At 41.5% G+C, this 21434-nt stretch overlaps 1 protein-coding gene across 11 annotated transcripts in view; it reads left to right on the top strand.

Moving 5' to 3' along the window:
- The first annotated feature begins 7664 nt into the window (after positions 1-7664).
- DCUN1D4 (defective in cullin neddylation 1 domain containing 4) overlaps positions 7665-21434 on the top strand; it is a 43637-nt gene continuing 29867 nt past the window's right edge. For 3 of the 11 annotated variants that reach the window (XM_082314915.1, XM_082314904.1, XM_082314909.1), the window contains exons 1-3: positions 7665-7735; positions 17547-17617; positions 18574-18613. In XM_082314915.1, coding sequence (XP_082171041.1) covers positions 7711-7735; positions 17547-17617; positions 18574-18613 — 136 coding nt within the window. In that variant the 5' untranslated portion in view covers positions 7665-7710. Of the gene's footprint in view, positions 7736-7783; positions 7945-9043; positions 9092-17546; positions 17618-17924; positions 18123-18551; positions 18614-21434 lie in introns of those variants that run through there. The other 8 variants (XM_082314911.1, XM_082314910.1, XM_082314912.1 and 5 more) reach the window with 8 other exon arrangements.

Genomic DNA, 21434 nt, shown 5'->3' with positions numbered 1-21434 from the left:
AATGAGAAAATAGCATATCATTGAGACCAACAAGGAAGGTTTGTTGGTTGAAACTGAACTGACAGCCAAAAAGACTACATTGTTCAAGGGTGAGCAACTTCCATGCTGCATAACACTGTGAATGTCTGTGTAATAGCTGGTGACTCTTTTCTTTAATGAGTCATCGCTGTGAGAGAGGGAAGACGCATGCATTTTGATAAACCAGTGTCTACCTGGGCCAGATACCTGCTTTGTATGCAGCAAAGCAAGGGTGGGAACTTGCTTTGGCAATAACTTCAACTTTTTTGAAGGTATCCTATATTGTGCTGTTTCAGAGTTGAATGTGTCTGTCCACCTTTTCTTTAGGGTCCAGATATGAACCCTTTCCTCTCCTAGGAGCTCACTGGAACAATCATGAGCAAGGAGTTTCAGCTGACTTCCACAATTTGATGACTGAGGCAAAGCAAAATAATGTGGTAGTGTAGGTAACCTGTTGATATACGCTGCACTTTGTAGTCCTGCTGCTGTTGCAATAAAAAGGTTGGCCTTAGGTTTTTCAACATGAGAATGGGACTAGTGTGTTTCTTCATTGGGAGATACGCAGTAACTATGTGTTTGAATTCTGTGCATTTTTTACTTACTGAAACAGTATTTACATCTGCTGCTATTCCACATTGTATTCTTAAATGAGTTTTATTAGAACAGTTTGCAGATGATTGATGTTCATAATATTGGAGAAAAGGCTGTGACTTTTACAGACTTTCTTAACATGACATTAGACACTGCAATGCTTTTACAAAGGGAAGAGTAAAGTACCTCGGAATAGTTACTGTTATGAGACACTTAACACACTGCAGAAGAATTAAAAAAAATCATGCTCAACATGACAAGGGTTCTGAGAAGGGAGAAAAATTGATTGTAATTTTTATTTAAAATGAACTGTAATAAAATGAAAAAAAAAAAAAAAAAAAGAAGCATTGTTCCTTTGCTAGCACTACACTTTTTAGTGGGACTAAATAGAAGCGGGGCTTTTTTTGGCCTAGGCAGTGAACTACCTACTATGTAACACACATGTAACACAATGTAAAATGTGTTTTCTCGAGGTCTCTTGGCAATGTCTTTTAAATTTAACTCCTGATCCTTCAGTATACCTGCAGAGGTTCCCTTAAACAATGAGGACATCTTCACTGTTGGCCAAAGGAAGTTTTTTCTTGTGAGAAACATTTTAGATGGTTTATGTAAATGACCCTCTCAACTTGGAAACCATGCTTGTGATGTTAGTATTTAGTACTGTGTGTCTTTCCAGTAATACGTAAACATACTGTAGCTGAAAGGAATAGGACACGTTGCAGGAAGGAGGTGGGTTTTTTTTCTCCCTCTCATTCTCCACCATGTGCTTTTGAGAACAGCTTGAGCATACTCAGTTTTATTGTTTCTCTGTGTAAGCAAATACAGGATGAGCCTTTACACAGGGTTTTTTGTTCTGTGGAGCCAGGTAACTTCTGCCATCACCAAGCTTGTCACTTTATTCTGGGCCTCCCTTGTTTTTAGGACTGTTTCTGAGAGTGAAACACTTCACTGATCTTTGTGGACAGAGGATATTTGAAAGGCACTTGTGGAATACATAGGCACCACAACTTCCTCTCAGATGGTATTAGAAAGCCTTACTTTGTTAGTTACAATTAACCATCCATTGTTGAACCAATTTACTTCTCTCCTAGAGGTGCTGTGTTTGTCTTTACAAGCTCAAGGAAGTCTAGTTAAACATACCAGTTTAGATATCCTTTAGGAAGGATTTGAAATCCTCTGACCTTGTTCTCTGTGTGACTCTCCAGCAGGACGGGATAAATTAGGTTTTGGAGCGATGGGAGTGACTTTGCACTTTCAGCAGTTTTCTCCTGCAAACAGCAGTAGCCCCTGTCTCCCCCTTCTCCCAGCCTGCAACAGCAGCTGGCACTGGCACCAACATTGCACAGCGGCTCTGAGTATCCTCGCTTCTTTGCAGCATGCTCTCACGCTAGCTCTGACGCACGTCCAGCCACAGGTTTGCCTTTCCGTAGCCTATACGAAACATAACATTATCTTGCCACATTACTTAACATTCTCCACAGGCTGACTCTGCAAATCCCTTGTAATGTGAGCAGTTAATTCATGTGAGATACAGGAAATGATATTTATAAACATAAAAAGCTTGAAAAACCCTTGGTTTTTTTAACAATTAAAAAATAGAGTATTTTTCAAGAAGTCGGACACCAAAGTGTGACTTGCGTAACAGATCAGGCTATATGTCGTCTCTGTGTGTCATCTTCAAAGTCTGTGAGCATACTTGGATGGATTTTCACAGGATTTAGAAATGTTCGCCCCATTAGAAACATTCACGTAGACGCTGTCAAAATCTGAAGTTTGAATATTCTCTTCTTCTGAGTAGCTTGTGTAATTTAATGTTGGTGGATCCATACCTCATAATGCCTAATATCAGAAAACACTGTATGCAAATGTAATGAGTAGCAAGTATTTGTTGACATTTGCATTATTTTATCAGAATGACTAAGAAAAACTACGACCATGAACTGTTTCTATACTGCTTCTACTACTGTGGTTAGAATTGGGAAGCTAAAACTACACTTTATTTGTCCTTGAATCTGCACATTGATCTAATCCCCTGTACCTGACTGGTTTAGAAAAATGTGCGGTACCTCTCTCAGTTGCAATCGCTATGTTTCAAACTATGAAAGAAATGTGCTAGAACAGGTCCTGCTGCAGGGGTGTGTGACTAATGTTGCCGTTTTCTAATCGTACTCTCTACATCGCAGCTTCCAAAAGATAGTATGTCATGAAAGAAAAAGTTTGTGGATATCTGTAACTATGCATGCAGAGCCAGCATGAAAAGATAAAGTGTATAAAGTAGACATTGTTTTCTAAAGGTTTGAGCTTTTCCTGGTGGTAAAAGGTCCGGATTATATATATATATGACTTGTAAATAATATGTATTCTGTTGTATTCTATCCTCTCTGACATTCTGTGTGGGTCAGTTAAAGTTTCTAGGAATATACAGGAAGAGACAGCAGTACATTAGGAACCTACCAGTCTGTATCTCAGAATAAGAAAGAAGGACCCTAAGTTACCTGTAAGAGAGCAACTTCTGAGAGTAATTGTACTGGATTCTTCAGCAGGGTGGAGACTCAAGTCTCCTCCTACATATATTCCTGCGTTGGGGCCTGGACTTAGGCATTTCTATGTGTATTGTAGGCTCGGCTTCAGGAGCAGTGGCTCTGGTGTTGTCACAGAGCACTCTGAAACCTGGGAGCTGCAGTTCAAACCTCTTGGGCTAAGAAGGACCTGAAATTTTTATTTCCTGCCTTCAAAAAGGGTGTCACAGCTACAACCTGATTAAACAAAATTTGGGCACACCCTTTGGTTTTGAACTGGAGTTGATGTTACTGAAACAAATTGGGTGCAGCTTAAGTGTGCAGGTGACCAGCTCCCACACGCCTCACTGAAACAGAATGCCAAAAACATTCAGGGTCCTCTGCCGACAGTGAGGGAGCCTTGTGGCCCCAGACCAAGGTGCTGGTTGTTTTGATGCACCTCCAGGGTACAGGCAGAAATTCTGACCTGCTCTCTTAAGCTTGGCTGCTTAGAGCTTCCTAATTATGAATTAAGCAGAATTTTTAAAAAATTTCCAATGGAAGCTGAAAAAAACTATAAATCCAATTTAAGGATTTAAATATGAACTACCAACAGCCCTGAAACATGTTTTTTCTCATGTATGTAAAATTACGTTTGTTTGCAGCGTGTCACAGAAGGACCCTCAGAGTCAAAGTCACACATCTGTGGAGCAAGTGCAACAAACCAAATGTTTTTACTTAAACAAGGTATGAGGTAGTATGAGTCCATGCGACAGGGCAATTAAAATGAGCTGAATGACTTAATGAGGAGTGGTTTGAAAGCCGTTGCATAATCTGCAGCTGCTGCTTTCTGCCACCTGAGGTCCTCTCTGATCGGGACTGCTCTGCTGGTCCCACACAAGAACAGCGCACAGTTGAGGTGTTTCATTGTCACTCTGGCGGTGAAAAATCAGGAGCATTACATAAAGCTGTGTGTATTGACTTGGGTACCAGTTACTTTTCCATATCTGCAAATGGTTTAGAACTGTGATTGCTGGGCTTCTGGTAGACAATTTGTTTCTTCCAATGCCCTGTACTGTGCTTTGTTGCTGCTTTATCTGCTTTGTTAATGTTCAGCAAATTCTGCTTTGCTAGTGTTTTTATTTTCGATAAAATTCTCTTCCCCCTCTGACTTGTAAAACACGTAATGGTTTGTGATTCTGGTGCCCAAAATTAACGTTCAAGCTTGTTTCTAAGCAAAGCAAGATGAACAAAGGTATTTGAGAGATGCAGTGGCTCTAGCAATTTGGAGTCTGATATCCTTTGGAAAGAGAGGGGATCTTCTTTCTCGAAGACCCCTTCTATACTATGTTTCTGACAGTGAAGAAGATAAAACTAAGTAAATGGCTCCTCTTTCTCATGTTAGCCAGTATTTTTCACAGTCTATGGTGTTTTTATATATGGTTGCCATTTTAGCTATCAATTAAAAAAAGCAACACAAACAATGACAGTCTTTCTCCTTAAAAAAAAAAAAAAAAAAAAAAAAGTCCGCACTTTTAAGTTTGATCTAGCAATGTGTAAGTTGGCTGATGCATTTCCTGCGCCTCTCCAGTTCTTGGTTTATTATTCTTCTCCTGTGTGTTGATGGAAGCATTTGCACATATGTGTGGTGAGCCAGATCAGGATATTCATCTGGCTGGGACAACAAACAAACAAACAAACAAACAAATGAACAATACCAAAAAAAAGTGTTGAGGGTTTTTTGGTTGGTTTGAGGTTTTTTTTTTTGCTTTTTGGGGGCAGTCTTGCTCTTTTGATTCCCTTGCTATCTAGCTAGTCTAAATGGTTGCATTGGTGCAAAAGAAAGGATGCCAGGAGGGCTAGGATTAAGAGGCTAATGCTGGAACTGCTTAAACTGTCTCTGTCCTTGAGACAATGCTTGATCAACCATGACCCGATGGATGTGCTCTATGTAAAATGAAATATTTCTGTGTTTTGTAAACTCGTACTTCAGAAAGAAGATACAGGCCTGATTACGTAAGATCTGGCAGCCCGGAGACTTGCACAGCGGTTTACAACTGGTGGTAACAAAGGGGATATTTGTACCTTCTCAAGGTTGGAAGGAAGGTGTGTGTTGTAATGGGCCTTGTTCTCGTGGGGCAGGCCTTTTCTGGCTGAAGCATACCTCCCTTTGTTTAGCAGGCAGAAGCAGAAAAGAAAGTCTCTTTTGTGTTTCCCTATGGATTTCTTTGCAGATCTAGTTTTTAAGGGTCAGAGACTATACTTGTGCATTCAACTATTCAAAAGTACTTTGAACTTTTTTTTGTCAAACTTAACAGTATTATTTGCTTTATACTTACAGACAGCAGTAGTTGTGGAAGCTGTAGTCTAAGGAAAGATTTGTAAAGCCAAGTAGTATCTTTCATTTCAGACTAATATAAACGGGGGAAAAAAATACAACTTTTCCTTAGGTCCCAAATGGCTTCAGATACAACCAGATAGGGTTTTTTTTTTTTGTGCCACCTTTCTTTAGATCTGTTTCGGTTTACAGCTACATGAGGCATGGGAGAAGATTTCTTTTTGAATATGTTTTTATTCTGAACTAGCAGTCTATGTGCTTTTTATGGTCAATGTGAACAAACAGGCACCCCTAAAGGAATTGTTCCTCTCAATCCAGAATTAGAACAGATCAGATGAATTGCAACTCAGTGGTGCCCCTATTGGGTATAAGAGCTTGGGATGACATGCACAGATGTGAATGTCTGGCATGTGGGATGTTAGAACTCCCCGAGAAGTGAAACCTAGCTTGTACTGCTTTCCTGTGATAGAGATTATTATTCTTTTTAAAGGTGATAGTGTAAAATATGTGACAATTGCTAAGGTAAAGAAAAGATGGTGCAAATGGGAAAATACCAGAGATAGAGGCAGGAAGTTCTACAGAAATAGTTTCAAGGAGTTTAGTGAACAAGTAAGAATTTCAAATAATGGAGTGTTTCATTGCTCTGACATAGTCTTAGTACATGACATTTGAAGAGAGAAATCATTTTCTTATGGACTTCATCTTCTCTGTAAAACAGGCAGTTGGAAACATAAGGTGTCGCTCTGCAAAACAGATGGGCTGCACTTGCACCTTCTGACCGGTTCACTGAATAAGGCAAGGGTCATAGAAAAACCCAAACCAGGTGTGTGATCGGTTAATTCAGGACTGTATGCTAATGCATTGCTCCAAAGAGACAATTACCTTAAATCTGGCACTTCTTCAATTCTGAGTCCTTGACTTTCTTTTAACTTAACCTCTTAGAGGAAGTTTTTTTTTTTTTTTGTCATGGGTGATTTCTGTCTTAATAATCCTCCATTGCGCACAGGCGGTGCTGCAGCAGCCTTTGCTGTGTTTCAGCACGGAGCGGGGCACGGGAAGGCTGTTCTCCCTGAAGGGAGGTAAGATGCTGAGCTCACATGCTACGCAGCGATGACCTGCACCGTGTCTTCCTCCTCTGGCTCAGGAATGGGGGGCTCTTTCCCTCTGTACTGCAAGGGAGGGGAAGGATTTCTAGGATCAGGAAGAGTAACCGGGGGGAGCGAGGCAGCTGCATCTGCCTGCAAGGAGCAGCCTGCCCGCGGCCCAGCCTGCCGCTGCTGTAACGCCGACCTGACGCTTCAGAGCGTTCAGCTGGTGTTGGCAGGCTGCCATTTTTCTCCTTAGGAAGAGGGAGATGGGGGAAACAAAGAGCTCCGGCTGCACCAGTCGGTGATTCGGCTGCGCTGAAGCTGGGTGTCACGGAGCGAAGGCAGGGCGCTGTAGTCCCGGCACCTTCCTCCCCCAGCGCCAGCGACCGGCTCCGGCCGTGACGACGCGGCACCCGCCGCCCCTGGGCGCGCATCACGTCGGTGCGCAAGCACTCTACCCGCGCCGGGCAGGTACGGGGCTTGCGAGCCGTCGGGCGGACAGAGGTCTGGGCTCGCCCCGACAGCGGGGGGCGGCCCTGAGGCCGAGGCTGCCTACCGTCCCCTCAGGCCTCGGGGCTGAGATGGGGAGAGCGCGCTGCCGGCGGTGCCCGCGCCGTGTAACGGTCGGCGTGCTGCGGGAGCGGGGCGGCGGGGAGCCGGGGCGGCTGCGGCCGAGGGGCCCGCCCGCCGCCTCCCGCCCCGGGCCAGCGGCGCTCCCCCGCCCGCCGGCGGCCCTCTGCGGGGCGGGGCAGCCTCGGCGGCCCCGCCCCCTCCCCGCTTACCCAATCGTATCAAGGCGTGGGCGCGGCCCTTGGCCCCCGTGGCCAATCAGAGCCACGGGTGACACAAAGTGGTGTTCTTTGCACGCGCTTTCAAGGCCAGGAAAAACTGGCACCGGCAAAGGCCAGTCAGAGTGAGGGGGGGCGGGGCCGGCTCAGCCTTGAGCCCAATAGGAGGTCGGGAGCGGGCGGGGGAGGCGGTGCGGGGCAGGCAGAGGGAGAATGGCAGGAGCCTTGTGCAGTAGGAGAGCAGGACGTGCGGCCTCCCCGGGCAGCCCGAGCCAATGGGTGCCGCCGGTGGGCGGGGCGGGAGGTGTCCGTGCTTGGGCTCTGTGATTGGGAGAGGGGCAGAGGGAGCCGGGCCGGGCCGGGCCGGGCCGTGTGTGCGCTGCACGAAAATGCACTCGGATGCCGCCGCTGTCAGTGAGTAGCGGCGGGGCCGGGACGCGCGCTCCCGCCCACCCACCGGCGACACCGGCCTGGTCTTTCCGCCGGCGGGCGCTGCCGCCTGGGCGGGGGCGGCTTCTCCTGCCCCTCACCGAGGAGGCTCGGCCAAACGCGCCGCCGGGGCTCCCGGTGACGGGGGAGGGCGTCGGGCCTGCGGGCGCGGAGCCGGCGGGGAGAGAGGCGGCGTGCGTACCCGGGGGCGGGGGCCCCGCGGCGGCGGCGGGGGCCCCGCGGCCCTCGGCGGGCTGCCCCGGGGGGGCGGGGGCGGCCGGGGCGGGGGCGGGTGAGGGGCGCAGCGGGGGCGGGGGGGCTGGGGGCGCGCGGAGGGTGTGACGCAGTTTCCCCGACCCGGCTTGCGAGCGGGTGAGGCCGCGGCCGCCCTCCTGCCCGGCTGCGGGAGAGCCGGGGCTGCCGGGGGGAGGGCGGGCGCGGGCGGGCTGCAGCGCTGCCGGGCGGCCCGGCTGCGTGGGAGCGGTGGGGGATGGGGGGGGCCGCGGGCAGCCGTTAATTTAGCGGATTCCGCCGGGCCGGTGCAGGAGAAACGGGCTGTGAAGGGGAACGGGGGCCGCGGCGCATTGTGGGAGGTGGAGTCTCCTGCGGCTGCCCCGCGCGGCGGGGCGGTGGGCGGGGAGGGGCGGGGGACTACAACTCCCAGCAGGCACCGCGGCGCCGCCGCGCGCTGCCCCCGCCCCCCGCGCGGGGGTGCGAGTTGCAGCCCGGTACCCCGCGGCCGGCGGGGAGCCCCCGGGAGCCGCTGCGGCCTGCCCTCGCCGCCGGGCGGGAGGCGGCCTGGGGCACGGCCGTCTGGCGGCGGGGAAGGGGAGACCACGCCGGCTGTTTTGGAGGAGGGTAGGGAGGGCTTTGTCTCTGCAATATAGTTTCTGGCTCTGGTTTCAGAGCAGGCGGGACCGTGTGCTGTAGGCAGGTTGCCTGGCCTGGGGGGATTACACCCCTGCGTGGGTGCGGGTGACGGTGGGGTGCAGGAATAGCTTCCATCCCCGTCCGCTGGAGAGGTGAGGCTGTCATCCCCAGCACAAAGCTGTCTCGGCAGAACGATGTTCCCCGTTCCTGTGAAATCTCCCAGGAGCGTGTTCTCACTGTGCAAGGAGTTGCAGCTCTGAGACACTTTATTACTGCAGAACTTGCTTATGGGAAAGATAATGAAAATTGAAGCTTTGATCATATGTTAATGAACGATGGTCTGACTTTTGGACAACGTCCTGAAAGCAATTATGGAAAGAAATGCTGCATAAGGCCTGGATTTGCTTGAATCCTCCTGTGTCTCTCAAAATGAGAGACTGGACAGGCGCAGCCCAGTAAAGGCTCTAACTCGTAAGGTTATGTTATTTCTTTAGTGGTTCTGGTTTATTTTACATTTATGTTTAAGGATCATTATGTGTTGGTGGTTGAGGCTGCCATTAAAGCACAAATAACTGCCTCATGTTGGAAATGGAAGGATAATTATTCTAGAAAATGCCTTCTGTTCAGTGTCTTTTGTCATGTGGCCTGTCCAAAAAAAGGTGCAGGTCTTCATTATACACATGTAAGCTACAGTTACAAATATTCCAGTGCTGCCTCATGTAGGATGTTAAGACTATGTAGTGATTTTATTTTTTTTTTTTTAATTTCTCTGCAGAAAACAAAAAGAGTACTGTTTCTCAGCCTTCAGCTGTTACTGGCTTCTCTTTAAAAATGTCCCTTGGAATGACTGAATCTTCCACCTCAATACCTTTTTTTTTTTTTTTTTTTTGGCAGTTCGTGGCCTTGTGTATATGTTATTTTAAATAGTAATGTTGTCCTAAATTAACTAACTTCCTTAACCATAGCTTCACAGTAGTTGGATTTTTTTCCTCGTTGATTTAAATGCTTGAAACAAGAAGTGTTCATAGCATACCTTTACACATGCAGAACTTGGCTTATGATTGTTTCTTGACTGAACATTTCTTTTGAGCCTTCTTTTTGATCTTTCTTAGATTCTTGTCTGTTCTTACGATATAAACTCCATTAATACATTTTTGCTTAGTCTCAGTTTTACTTTCTGAGGCTGAATATACACCTTTCACATTATGTGAGAAACATCGACTTTCTTTTTTTCCATTGCAAACGTTTGCTTAAAAGTTTCTTGCAACTGTAATAACTATAATTGGAAATGTCTTCTCTGTGCAAGGCCATGCAATAGATTGAGTTAGCCACGTCTTCCTCTCACTGCTTCTCTTCATTCCTTTGTATCAGGATGAGATTTCATTTGTGTAATCGTAGCACTTGATTTAAATTTATTTTTGTCTGAGTAGTTTTTGTGCTAACTTTAAGTGAATTATTAATCCTGTATTTTCTTTACTTTTTTCCGCCTTACTTTGGAGATATTGAAAACAAAGACTTTGGGCTTTTTCAAAGCATTATTTCCTAGTTTTGTGCCTTCAAGCAGAAGAGGAAAACTTGTTTCATTTGTCTGTCCTGTGCTTGCCAAAAAGCATTGCACTAGGAAGTATAGTACATCCCATGAAAATGTGCAACTCTTGTATCCAATTTAAATATTAGAGCATTTAATAGTGTGGTTATTTCTTCTACAGTAAGTAAGACTACTAATGAGGGCTTCAAGCAGAACCCTTATTTTAAATGTGCCAGCATTTCTCTTATACTGTCCAATTAAGTTCTTTTATTTAAAATCATAGGTCTGAGGTTAAACAGAATTAACAGAATTTCTACTTCTGGCTCATAAAGAGATAGAAATAACTACCAGTTTGCTCAGTGTTTTTTATATATATGTAGTTTTGTGTGTGTGTATATATATATATGTGTATATATATATATATATATATTTGTTAGAACTACAAGGTTTTAGCCTGCCCTGGGGAACCAGCTGGTGCGACACATGCTTCTGTGTCCCTTGATGCAGATGTGTGGCTGCACAGACTGTGGGACTCTGTCTACTGCAGCTGCTCATTACTGCCCATTAGCTGTAGATTACTGCTTCCCTTGCTCTACTGGTAAAACGGTTTGTAGGAGCACTCTCTAATCCACTAGTCAAATGTATCTGGGTTAGCTCTTGCCACTTACTTAAATTGTCTAAACTGACAGGGTTGATTTTTTGCCTGAAGTGGATTAGGGAATGCGCCCATGACCTATGCTGCTGGCAGAGCTGCGGGGTCTGTAACTTTTGGCAGAGAGGCAGAAGCAAACAGCTGGGGCAGTAATGCTTTTGACTGGCATAGCTGTTCCTAGGCTGTTGCAGATTCATCGTGATGTATACCAGATCTGCATGGTGCTGGATACCCTAGTAGTGTGTACTTGACAGGGTTGCATTTCTGCTGAATTAGCTAGAGCACGAGATACAAAGTTTTTATTAGCTTTATGCCCTTTGTAGGATGACAGATGACACCTAATCTGGCATGAAGTTAAGAGGAGTCCTGGCAAACAACTCTCGGGCCATAGCAGCCGATGATGTAAAACTAACTCACTCTTTTTTCAGTTAATTTGATGGTAGAGTAGGAGTTAGACTGGATGAACACTTTGTATCAAATGAGTGTCAAATTGGTTCTGTATTAAATGCTTTGTAGCCCAATTTCCTATGTTCTTGAATTGTAGAATGAAAGAATGTCCGTTCACAGTCTGAGTAACATGGCATCACTGAAATGTTGTTTGATTTGGTAATACATGCTTTAGAAATAGATTTAAATTAGCTCTAATTATCCACTGCTTTTACTCATTCTTTTCCAACTGCGGCTGGTCACTCCAGCTTTATTATATTCTGGCAAGAATCTCCATTAGGAATGCTTATCAAATACATTTAGTAGGTACACAAGTGGTATTTGCAGAACAGATGTTTTGCACCAGAAAAACACTTAGTGTTAGGTCTTTTCTATAAAAAACAAAACAAAACACCCAACCAAAGCCAGTCCCCTCCCCAAAAAAAGCAAAAAACCAAAACAAACCCTAAAAAACCCCATGAGCCAGTGTGCAGGTTTTTTTTATCCTCTATGTTGGTAACACATATGTTAGCATAGCTTTTATTTGTTCAGAGTCAATTTAAAGGAAATGAAAATGCATTCATGCTAGAGTAAGTTACACAACTTTTGCACTGCCTAAATTGCTCTAAAATTCTCAATGAACTTTAAACTGCAGTAGCTCTTTTTGTAAAGAAGCCTTCAGATCAAGGTATTTTTTAAATACCTGGGTAGAATAAGGATTTTTTCCTACGGGGAAAAAAAGATGAATGCTTTTCCCTATCTATGTAGCATGCAGTAATTTTAAAATATTTTGTTGCAGATAAAGTGAGTGACTGATTACATGTGGTAATACCAAATGTTAAGAGTTGAATGTGAATGTTTACCTTAAAATGTTACGTGTTTTTTAGTGTGTTGTCATTTCAACCACATTTTGTTGTTTGGATTTTTTGTAGGTTTTTGTGGGGTTTTTTTAATAGCTTAAATCACCCTGTGTTTTGCTTCAGAACGTTTTCGGCTGTTGTGTTTGGAAAATCTACACAAATTTGCAACTGGGTTTGGATACTGCTGACGTTGGCAGTAGCTCTGAGCTTGGTGCGGCTCTGTATGCATGCGTGCAGGAGGAACGTCCTGCAGCACTGTGTCTTTAGCTCTAATGGCTAGGTCCTGTTGCTCCTCAAGCTAGGATGGATCATCCCACTGCTCTTTCCATTTAATTACATGTCCTTACTGTCCAGGCTGGAATTCACTTCTATTTTCCTTACTTTCTGAATCATGCCCTATGTTCAACCCCACCAAATCAAGGGAGACCCTGCTTTTCAAGCCTGTTCTTCTCTGCACCCCCTTGCCCGCATGCTTGCTCTCGCAACAGGGACTGGGAGAGAGGGCTCCTCTGCAGGCTGCCCCTCCTGGAGGGTGTCACTGCCCGTGGGGATTCAGCTGCAGACACACTGGAAATGAATTCCTAATCCTGTCTTTGACAGGAATGTGGAGTCAGATCCTAGCTGCTCTGTACTGCACTTTGGGAATCTCAGTTTTTAGGTGTGTTGTGATGTTTTTGTGTAAATGAAAATAAAACTGATGCACGTTTTTCTTTTGTTTTCTGCATTTAGTAAGGAATACAGAAATTCTGCTTCTGCAACATAAGTATTGAAGTCTTTCACCAAATGTAGGTTTTGGATCTGAACTTCTAAGTCCATTAATCAATATAAATTGACTTACTGTTAGGATAATTCTGTAAGTAGACTACACAGCATGAAATGATGTAGTTCATAGAAGATTAAATTATTCTTTTCTGGATAAGTAAAGTTTATTTAAAACTAATTAAGACGACAGTACTTTGAACTATTATTTCCAATACTACTACAGGTTTTCTCCAGTTCTCTTATTTGAAACCAAAGAAACCAGTTAAATAAAAGTAAAAGCATAAACTTTCCATTTTACTTTTCAGGAATGAGTCTGCCTAGTATGTGTTTTCTCCCTAATTTTTTTCTGAGAAGGTTACAGAAAATTACCCATGATATTTTTACTGAGTCAGATATGTCTTAGCAGTAATAAAAATTACTACTATGACTACTTCCATACTTAATTTTTAATACAGAGTAGTATCTATAGCATTTATATGGCATGTCTGTCTAGGATAAATATTTTGAGACCTACTGTTACTGTGAGATTTTGTGTAGATTTTCTGTTTGCTCAGAAAAATAATCTAGAAGCTTTTAAAGGAAATTTGGAGTCAGCTGCTGATCTGCTTTGGTACTATTGTTAATTTTTTACTAGGTTTTTAGTAGATTGTAGTGCACCCTGTAGCTGTATTTTGTCCAAGCTTTAAAGTGATAATTTTGACTGCAGGAACTAAGTTAAAGTTTTCATTCAGGCAGGTACGTGTTTATGTGTGAGTAGGCGCATAGGCAGAAATACTTTTTTTTTTTTTTTTTAAGGTATTCATTTGTGGTTTCACTTGAATAGTTTGCCAACACATCGTTCCCCCCAGTAAAAAATTGGACTTGACCTTTAAAGTTTTTTCATTTCAGACAGGAAAGTAGAGTATTCAAGTTCAGTTCACCTGTATAACTTGCTTATATTTAAGATATATTGGGTTTTTTGTTTGTTCATTGTATTTCACATGTTTGTCTTAATGAGAGGGTGTGGAACGATTTTTGTCTAGTTTGTTAGGGAAGCAAGGCTAGCTAGCTGTTGTTTCTTTTGCCTCTCCATAACGGTCAAGTCCATAGCGTAAACCTTAATATATAATATTTTAAAAGTTATTTTTAAACTGTTTGCTTTTTATTGTTAAATTGTATATGATCATGACTAATTGACTAACCCAGACTTTAACGCTTATCATTAAGTGTTAACGATAAACTGCAGACAAGGTATAAATTCCATGATATTAGGTTGGCTCTGGCATTTCTTTCCTTTCCGGATTCTGGATTTGCAATTACTTAGGGTTTTGGGTTTTTTTTTTTCTTTAGCAGTTACATTCTGAATTATTGCAAAGTATTTAATACCATTTGGAATTTCCATTGCTTCAATCCTGGCTAAAGATAAGCTAACATCTGCATGAAAAATAATTTAATCAACAAAATACATACACTTGTTTGACATACACCTCTTAAAGTCTTAGCAAACATTCCAGCACATGTCTTTTCAGCATTCACAAAGCAAGCAGGTTTCCTTCTTCTGATCCCAGGTCAATAAACTGTGGTGTACTTTGCTATAAAATACTTTTTTTATGCAGGAAAAAAAACCAAAATATTTTCAGATGAATTCATGTGCTTTGAAACTCTTGTATTCGGACGACAAATAGCTTCACACATGATGACTTTCTTCATGTAAAGCTCATACAACCAGCTGTTGAGTGTGTAGCTTCACGTGATGTATCGCTTCTCATAGTGGGGCTTGGATGGACAGTTGAGTTGATTTAACAAATTGCTGCTGCCTCAAGAGACTACATTGCTCCCACTTGGGAGGACCTTTCCTGTCTCTTGCTCTAACTGCTTATCTGGTGTTCCGTCTCCTTGGCGATCGGATTCAGACCACTGAGCTGGCAGGGTTGGTTTGTTTACATTTTTTGCGGAGCAGATTCCTGGGGTAGTGGGCTGACCAAGGGGGGCAGGCAGGCAGGCAGGCACACCTGGGAGGCTGCGTAGGCCAACGTGGAAGTTCGGGAGGTGGAGGGGAGGGAGTGTGTTCCTGAAGCATACAGTTGCAGCCAGCTGTTGAATCACTTGCTTGTCATGTTGACTATGCCATTGTCCCTTTGCTAATTTTCAAGATGGTGTTATTTGAGCATGGGAGATGTTATTTTTTGGATTCTGTTTCTTCAAACCCATTTTTTTCAAAATACGCCTTCTCAATGGCGTAGGATAGTTTGTGTATCTTCCTTGCAATATAGATACAGCAAACACTGTGACCGTTTCAGAAGGTGACCTGAGCTGTAACTTAACTTCCCTAATTCATTGGCTGCTGCTCGTATTTGCTTTTATAACAGTTACTGTAAAAGAAGCCTGTTTTCGGTTTTGGATAATATCCCTACTTTGCAAGCTTCCCCTGTGGAAGAGAGAAAACTTTGGACTCTGGTCCTCTGTATTCATATGGATAAACTAGTCTTTGTGGAACTAAGGTGTGACGCTTGTTGTATAAGAGCTGTAAAATATATTTGTGTAACCCCTCTAAGTCCATCATAATTATGTAACCTATTTTTGAAGTAACAGCTTAAAATTGTAAGGATATTTCCAGTGGATGTGTGAAACATACTGGTACAAATTATGTATTTTGAAGTGCCTAGGAATGCTTTGTTTCAAAGGCGATACCTAATATATATACAATCCTAATTTTAAAATATTGTTTTTTATTGTTTTTAAGACTACCATCTAAAATTGTTGTTTAATATTGGTTTAGAATAAAATATTTGCTCAGTGTTATCAGTGTGTTACCTCCAGGTATAACTGGTTTCTCTAAAGACTCATGTTCTTTGTGGATTTTAGGCTGAGGAACAAGGGAAATTTTAAAATTTATATTCCAGAAAGCTTAGTCTGGTCTGGCAGTTAACAAAATAAATCTTACCTTTTAATCTTGCTCTTCTCAGACTAGCTTTTATGTTCCCCCCCCCCCCCCCTTTTTTTTTTAATTCCTTTATGTTGAATTGAAGGTTGGCTAAGAAACTCGGGGTTTTTTTTTTTTGCAGAATGGTTCTGCTTATTGTTTGAAGAGCAAAAATGGAACTTTATTGAGCACTTAATGCAGGAAAAAATCTAGCACCCCATTCAAGATGCAAAATCTTCCTATCGTATTATCTTGGACTTCATATAGATAACTATATCTAAAGTTGGAAACTCTGTCTTTGGCACTTCTGACTTACAGATATTGTATTGCTGTGGTGGTGGATTGGGGACAATACATCAAGAACTAGGTAGCGATTAGTGAAATTATACTCTCTAGCTAACATATAAATGAAATGTATGATTCCTGAAGGTATCTTTTGAATTCTTTTTTTTTATTCACTGAGACAAGAGAATTCCATAATGATGTGTGTAACAAGTACACTTAGAGCAGGCAGTTCCTTCAGATCCACTTTTTAACCTCATAGCAGTGTGGTTCACTGACTTGGGGATCTGATATTTAATGATGACTTTTGTTTATCCTTAGATTCTAGGTCATCTTAAGTGTATTTTGAGAGCATTTGTTTGAAATGCTAGGGATGGAAGTGTGGGAATTATGATTTTGGCCTTACTTGCATCTGTATCAGCTACTGGGCAAAGCCAAATTAAATGTCTCGCAGTAGAAATGCTTTAATGCATTAATTGGGTGGTGACACTAGGCACATACAGCTTTTCATGTACGGAAGAATTTTGCTTGAAATACTTTGCTTGTCATATAATACATGTCTCTATTTAATTAGAGTGGTTTTGCGCATGAGTCCTTGTGGGGTAGCTAATTTAGTTTAAATGAAAATATTGTATGGTAGTTGGCTGTCTTTGATCCCTGCAGCTGGTCTGTGTCCAGCTTCTGAGATTCTTGTTGGTTTGCATGTTCTCTGGCTGGATCACAGTTGATCTTTTTTGTAAATTACTTATTTTCCAGTTTTGTCCTCAACACATTTCTAGCAAAAACAGGGAATTTAAAAGAATAGAGAAAAATTAGTTTGTCACTTTTTTGCAACTGAAGCAAACTCAAGTGTTTTATTTTTGTAGCATGGAAGCAAAGTTAACATCTATGCTATGGCTTCTTTTATGAAGTGTGAGAATATTTTATTTTCGGTTTTATTGGCTCTGGTCTTAACAGCTGCTATATTGTGACCTTTGGTTCGTTTTACAAAAGTCATGTTTCAACTCTGTAAGTGTATTCCAGTCACTTAGTTTTGCAAGGAAATTAGTATAGAGGCAAGTGCATGTGTATTAATAAAATTTATCTTTTTTAAAAACTAGCATTTTTAGTAGTAATTTTAGAACGTTACATGGTACTTAAATTGGTTTTGGAATAGATGAAACAGAAGGACTGGGTAGCATGGAAATGATGATTCCCAATTTAAAGGAAAAAAGTTTTAAATATTTTTTAAAATATAATTTTGTATTTAGCTATAATTAGCTATAGTTCTATTTTACTGATGGTCATCCATGCCTTAAAAAAAATGCATATGTAGGATATCTTTTGCAGATTTCACTTACTGATTCCACTTGGTGTTGAAAATGTTGATGCTGAAAAAGTGTTGAGATGGCTTTTATTTTATAGTTGTGTGATGATTTTATTAAATGACCAGAACATATGAAGATCTCGGTTGCTACAGCTGGAAACTAGAGAGCTTACAACGTTTTTTTTTTGTTGTTTTTCCCCCCCTCTAGATTTTCAACTGAATTCTCACCTATCAACACTGGCAAATATTCACAAGATTTACCACACCCTCAATAGGCTGGTAATGACTTGCCATTTTCTCTCAACAGAATAGCTAGGGCTTTAGTCCAGAATGTTTTGTGATTGAAATCGTTAAGTGATTACACTTTTAAAAGCTATGACTGCCTTTTTGTATGAGAGGCTGTTGGTTTTGAATCCATTAAGAGATAAGCAGTATTAGTAAAAGGTGAAAGATTATACTCCGCGGGTCTGAGTGGAGTTTGAGCACTGTTCACTGCAACATTGGATTTAGATTTTGTCTCCATAGAAGAAGCTTTCCTAGATATATCAAATAATGGTAATCATCATCGTTATCCAATTTCTTACAGTTCTTGTGGAAAACGTATTGAATGAGCAAGCTGTCTTCTTACAACCATGCAAAGAGTGAAACAAGATTTTTTTGAAGACTGTTCCTGCTTGTTTGCTGTGCATTTACATGTTTTATTGCAACCATAGCTGGAAATGCCAATATGGCTTCTGTTTGTACACTGCAAATTTAGTGGAAAAGACACTGCCTAAAAAAGGGGGTAACTAATTTCCAAGATTTCCGTTGGTTTTTAATCAGTTTTCTTTAGAACACGTATGTGTGTTTATCCTTAAGCAAAGCCATTTCTGTGGTAAATGGTAAATTCAATCTTTCTAATGCTGCATTTATCAATGGAATTGTTCAATATACCAATGCAAAATTCCCCATCCAATGGCTATTTATTTCCTCTCTTGAAACATAGTTTGATATGTTTTTGATAAAATCAAAAATATTTTTCAAATTATTTAAAGATTATCCTTGAACTTTTCAGGTAAATGTGCAAGGGTAACTTTTTAGGTAAATATGAACTGAAAACACAAAGGCTCTGCAGTCTTAGCTAGATGCTCCTTAAGTAATTGAGATGAATATTAATATCAAATAAAGGTTAAAACCAAAAGTGAACAATGAAGATAACAATCTTGTTTAACTGTATCATTCCTACTCTCTTGCAGAATCTGACAGAGGACGTTGGTCAAGACGATCACCAGACAGGTATTTAATAGGGATGTAGTAGAAATAGATTGAAACAATTTAAACACGCTCCCTCGAAGAAGTCTCTCTAACATAACTGAAAATTACGTTTTAGAAAGCTAAAGGAGTTTTAGAAAACAAGTGCCAAGATTTTTTAAAGTTTTCTTCAAAATGTTCATGCTTTTAATTTATGCAGTTGTGAAGGACTCACACAGGTTTCAGCAGTATCTGTCATTTTACTGTTTGTTAGTGTAAGTACTTTAGAAGACTTCATGAAAAATTTCTCTCACTCCTTGGACTCAACCCATTAGACTAGCAGAATATCCATGTTCTTACAGTGTTTTGACTCTTGAAAGAGCATGAGTGAGAACAAAGCAGATGCAAGACCTCTTGTGGCTATTGTGATGCCTGTGACCGAGTTTAAATGCTGTGCTCCAAACAACCCAGCTTTTTTCTTGAGTGGTTTTGATGCAGGTTGTTCCTGTTTCTTGTGCAGATTCTCAGTCAGTGTCTAAGGGCTACTTATTAGTCCAAATCTGTTTTCTGTTCAATAAAATGTCATCGTTTTTCGAGTCCTTCATCTCGGATGCCTGGTACTAGCTTGCTGCCATTCTTGATTCATCAGCATTTGTGCTTTGTGACTTGATATCTTGCAACAATTGTTACCTCCTTTTGTGCTTGTTACTTATGAGGTGGTGTCTTCCTTGATTTCTTTTTCTTCCTTCCTTTCTGTGTTTCAGGCATGATACGTAAGGAGGAAGGAAAATAACTTACTGGCTTCAAGCCCTGATCACTCAGCAAAACTGTTCTTTAAAACTGACCATATCTCTCCTACCATCTGTCTAAAAGTTTTTCTCTGTCCTGAGGTGCTGGCTATGTTTGCTGATGTTACCTTGAGCACTTAAGAAAGTGGAGAGAGCTGTCAGCTCCTCCTGGAGATTTCTAGGACGCACTTGTAAATCTAGCACTCTTAGCTGAGCCAAATGCGAACAGATGCATAGGACTGCATTATTAGGGGTTGGACAGAGCTCACTTAGGGCTTATGTACCCTCCTCCATACTGCGAGGGGTGACTTTGTTTCATAGTTGAACTATCTTACCCTAGCCACAAAAGGCTTCTATCAAATATTTTCCTTCAGTGTGGTTAGGGGTTTGATACTTGAAATTAACTGATCATGTAGATGAAAAACCTCTGCAAAAGAGATTGAGGCAGGTAGTTCAAGTCAGTCAGAGGTTTTATTGTCCATATGTTAGAACTGATGTCTTCTTCCATCTCCTGATGGAGACTTGGAATTTTCCCCTTATTGATGCAGGTGCTCAAACACAGATGCATACTGATTTCATGTATGAAAATACATTCCGTAATCTTTGTTTGCTTTTGATCACAAAAAGCTGTTGTAAAGCATTGAGGTAGTCCCCTTCTGTCAGTAATCAATCAAGACAAGCAGGCGTGCTTATGGTATTTGGAATTTGTCTTATCTCTTGCCTAGCGCTTCTGTCATAAAGGTCAGTATAAGAAATGAGCCTCAGAGCTCTCATTATCTCTAGTGGAAGGTGTTTGAGCATGTTACTGGGTTTGATGAACTTCTTTTATACTGACACTCATGGCTATCCTATTGCCTGCATTGTATTGTTTGGATTAAGCTGTTTCAAAAGCTTAAACATGCCCGTTGAATGAGTTTGGGCACAAAATCCCAGTAGAGTGTAATTTTTTTACAATGGTTGTAAAAGAACCTTTCAAACCAGGAACAAGTATGAAATGACAACTGAAAGTAGAGGCTGATACTGGCAGGCTCCTCATCTCCAGATTTCATTCCTGTATTTCTTACTTCTGCCCTGTTTTATGTCTCCTTGTAAAAAAAGATGAAGTCCCAGTGTTTGCATAACTTCCAGGCGAATTCAGTCGAAATGTGTGCTTGGTTTTCCTCATATGAGGAGAAATACACATGCAAGGAGCTGTTTCGGCAATTATGAATATAGTACAGTGAAGTCTCCCGTGTCCATTTTGTATGGGACTTGACACTTCTGAAACATCTTACTAGAGAGCCTTATGTAAATCTAAGAAGAATTACTTGTGCAAATTGTTTGATTTCGATGTGCCTAAATTTTTGGATCTTCTATTTCAGTATTACTGACTGCATAGTAAGAAGTGTCAAGACCTATTAATTTTGTTATGCAATTTATAGAACTGCATAGATACTGTGAATTTGAGATTCTATGTCCAGAACTCATTTGAAAGTCATGTTAATAACTCTGTCGCAGAAGATTATTTGAGTGTTGCCAAACTCATCTAAAGATTATTTTTTTTTTTTTTTAAAGTTTCGAGGATTTGTTTTGTTTTGTTTTTTTCACTCTGCATCTTCTGGAGCAAGCCTTATCCTTAAAGATTGCTATTTGTTTTCTGACATAACTGTCCTGATTAATGTTATCACGTTGTGGGCCCTGCTTTTGGGATGAGTCAATAAATGCATATCTAAGCTTGGTTGAGATTTCTAAAAGCTATTTGAAAAAAATGAATATTTCAATTTTAGGTTAATAGTTATAATGAGCTTTTAGTGCATATTACATTTATTTCAAATCCGTTGTTTCTGAGCTAACAATAAATGTACTGGACATCTAAATTAATTTAAGCAAATTATGTCTTTTCTAAGTATTAGCCAGATTTCTTTTCTGGAACCAGGTCTTAAATATCTAAGAGCTAGAGGGTGGCAGTTTCAAAATTACTTCAGTGATTTGGGAGCTAAGATGGACCTCGCTTCAAAATTCCAGTCTCCTGTAATGATTACAGTCTCATAAAATGTGTTAGCATTCAGTGTGCATATATATCTAAAAAATAAAGTAGG

The sequence above is a fragment of the Platalea leucorodia genome, assembly GCF_965183815.1.
Source record: "Platalea leucorodia genome assembly, chromosome: 6".
Classification (NCBI taxonomy): Eukaryota; Metazoa; Chordata; class Aves; order Pelecaniformes; family Threskiornithidae; genus Platalea; species Platalea leucorodia.
Note: the sequence above shows the minus strand (reverse complement) of the source record. Positions and strands in the feature narration are given on the sequence as shown.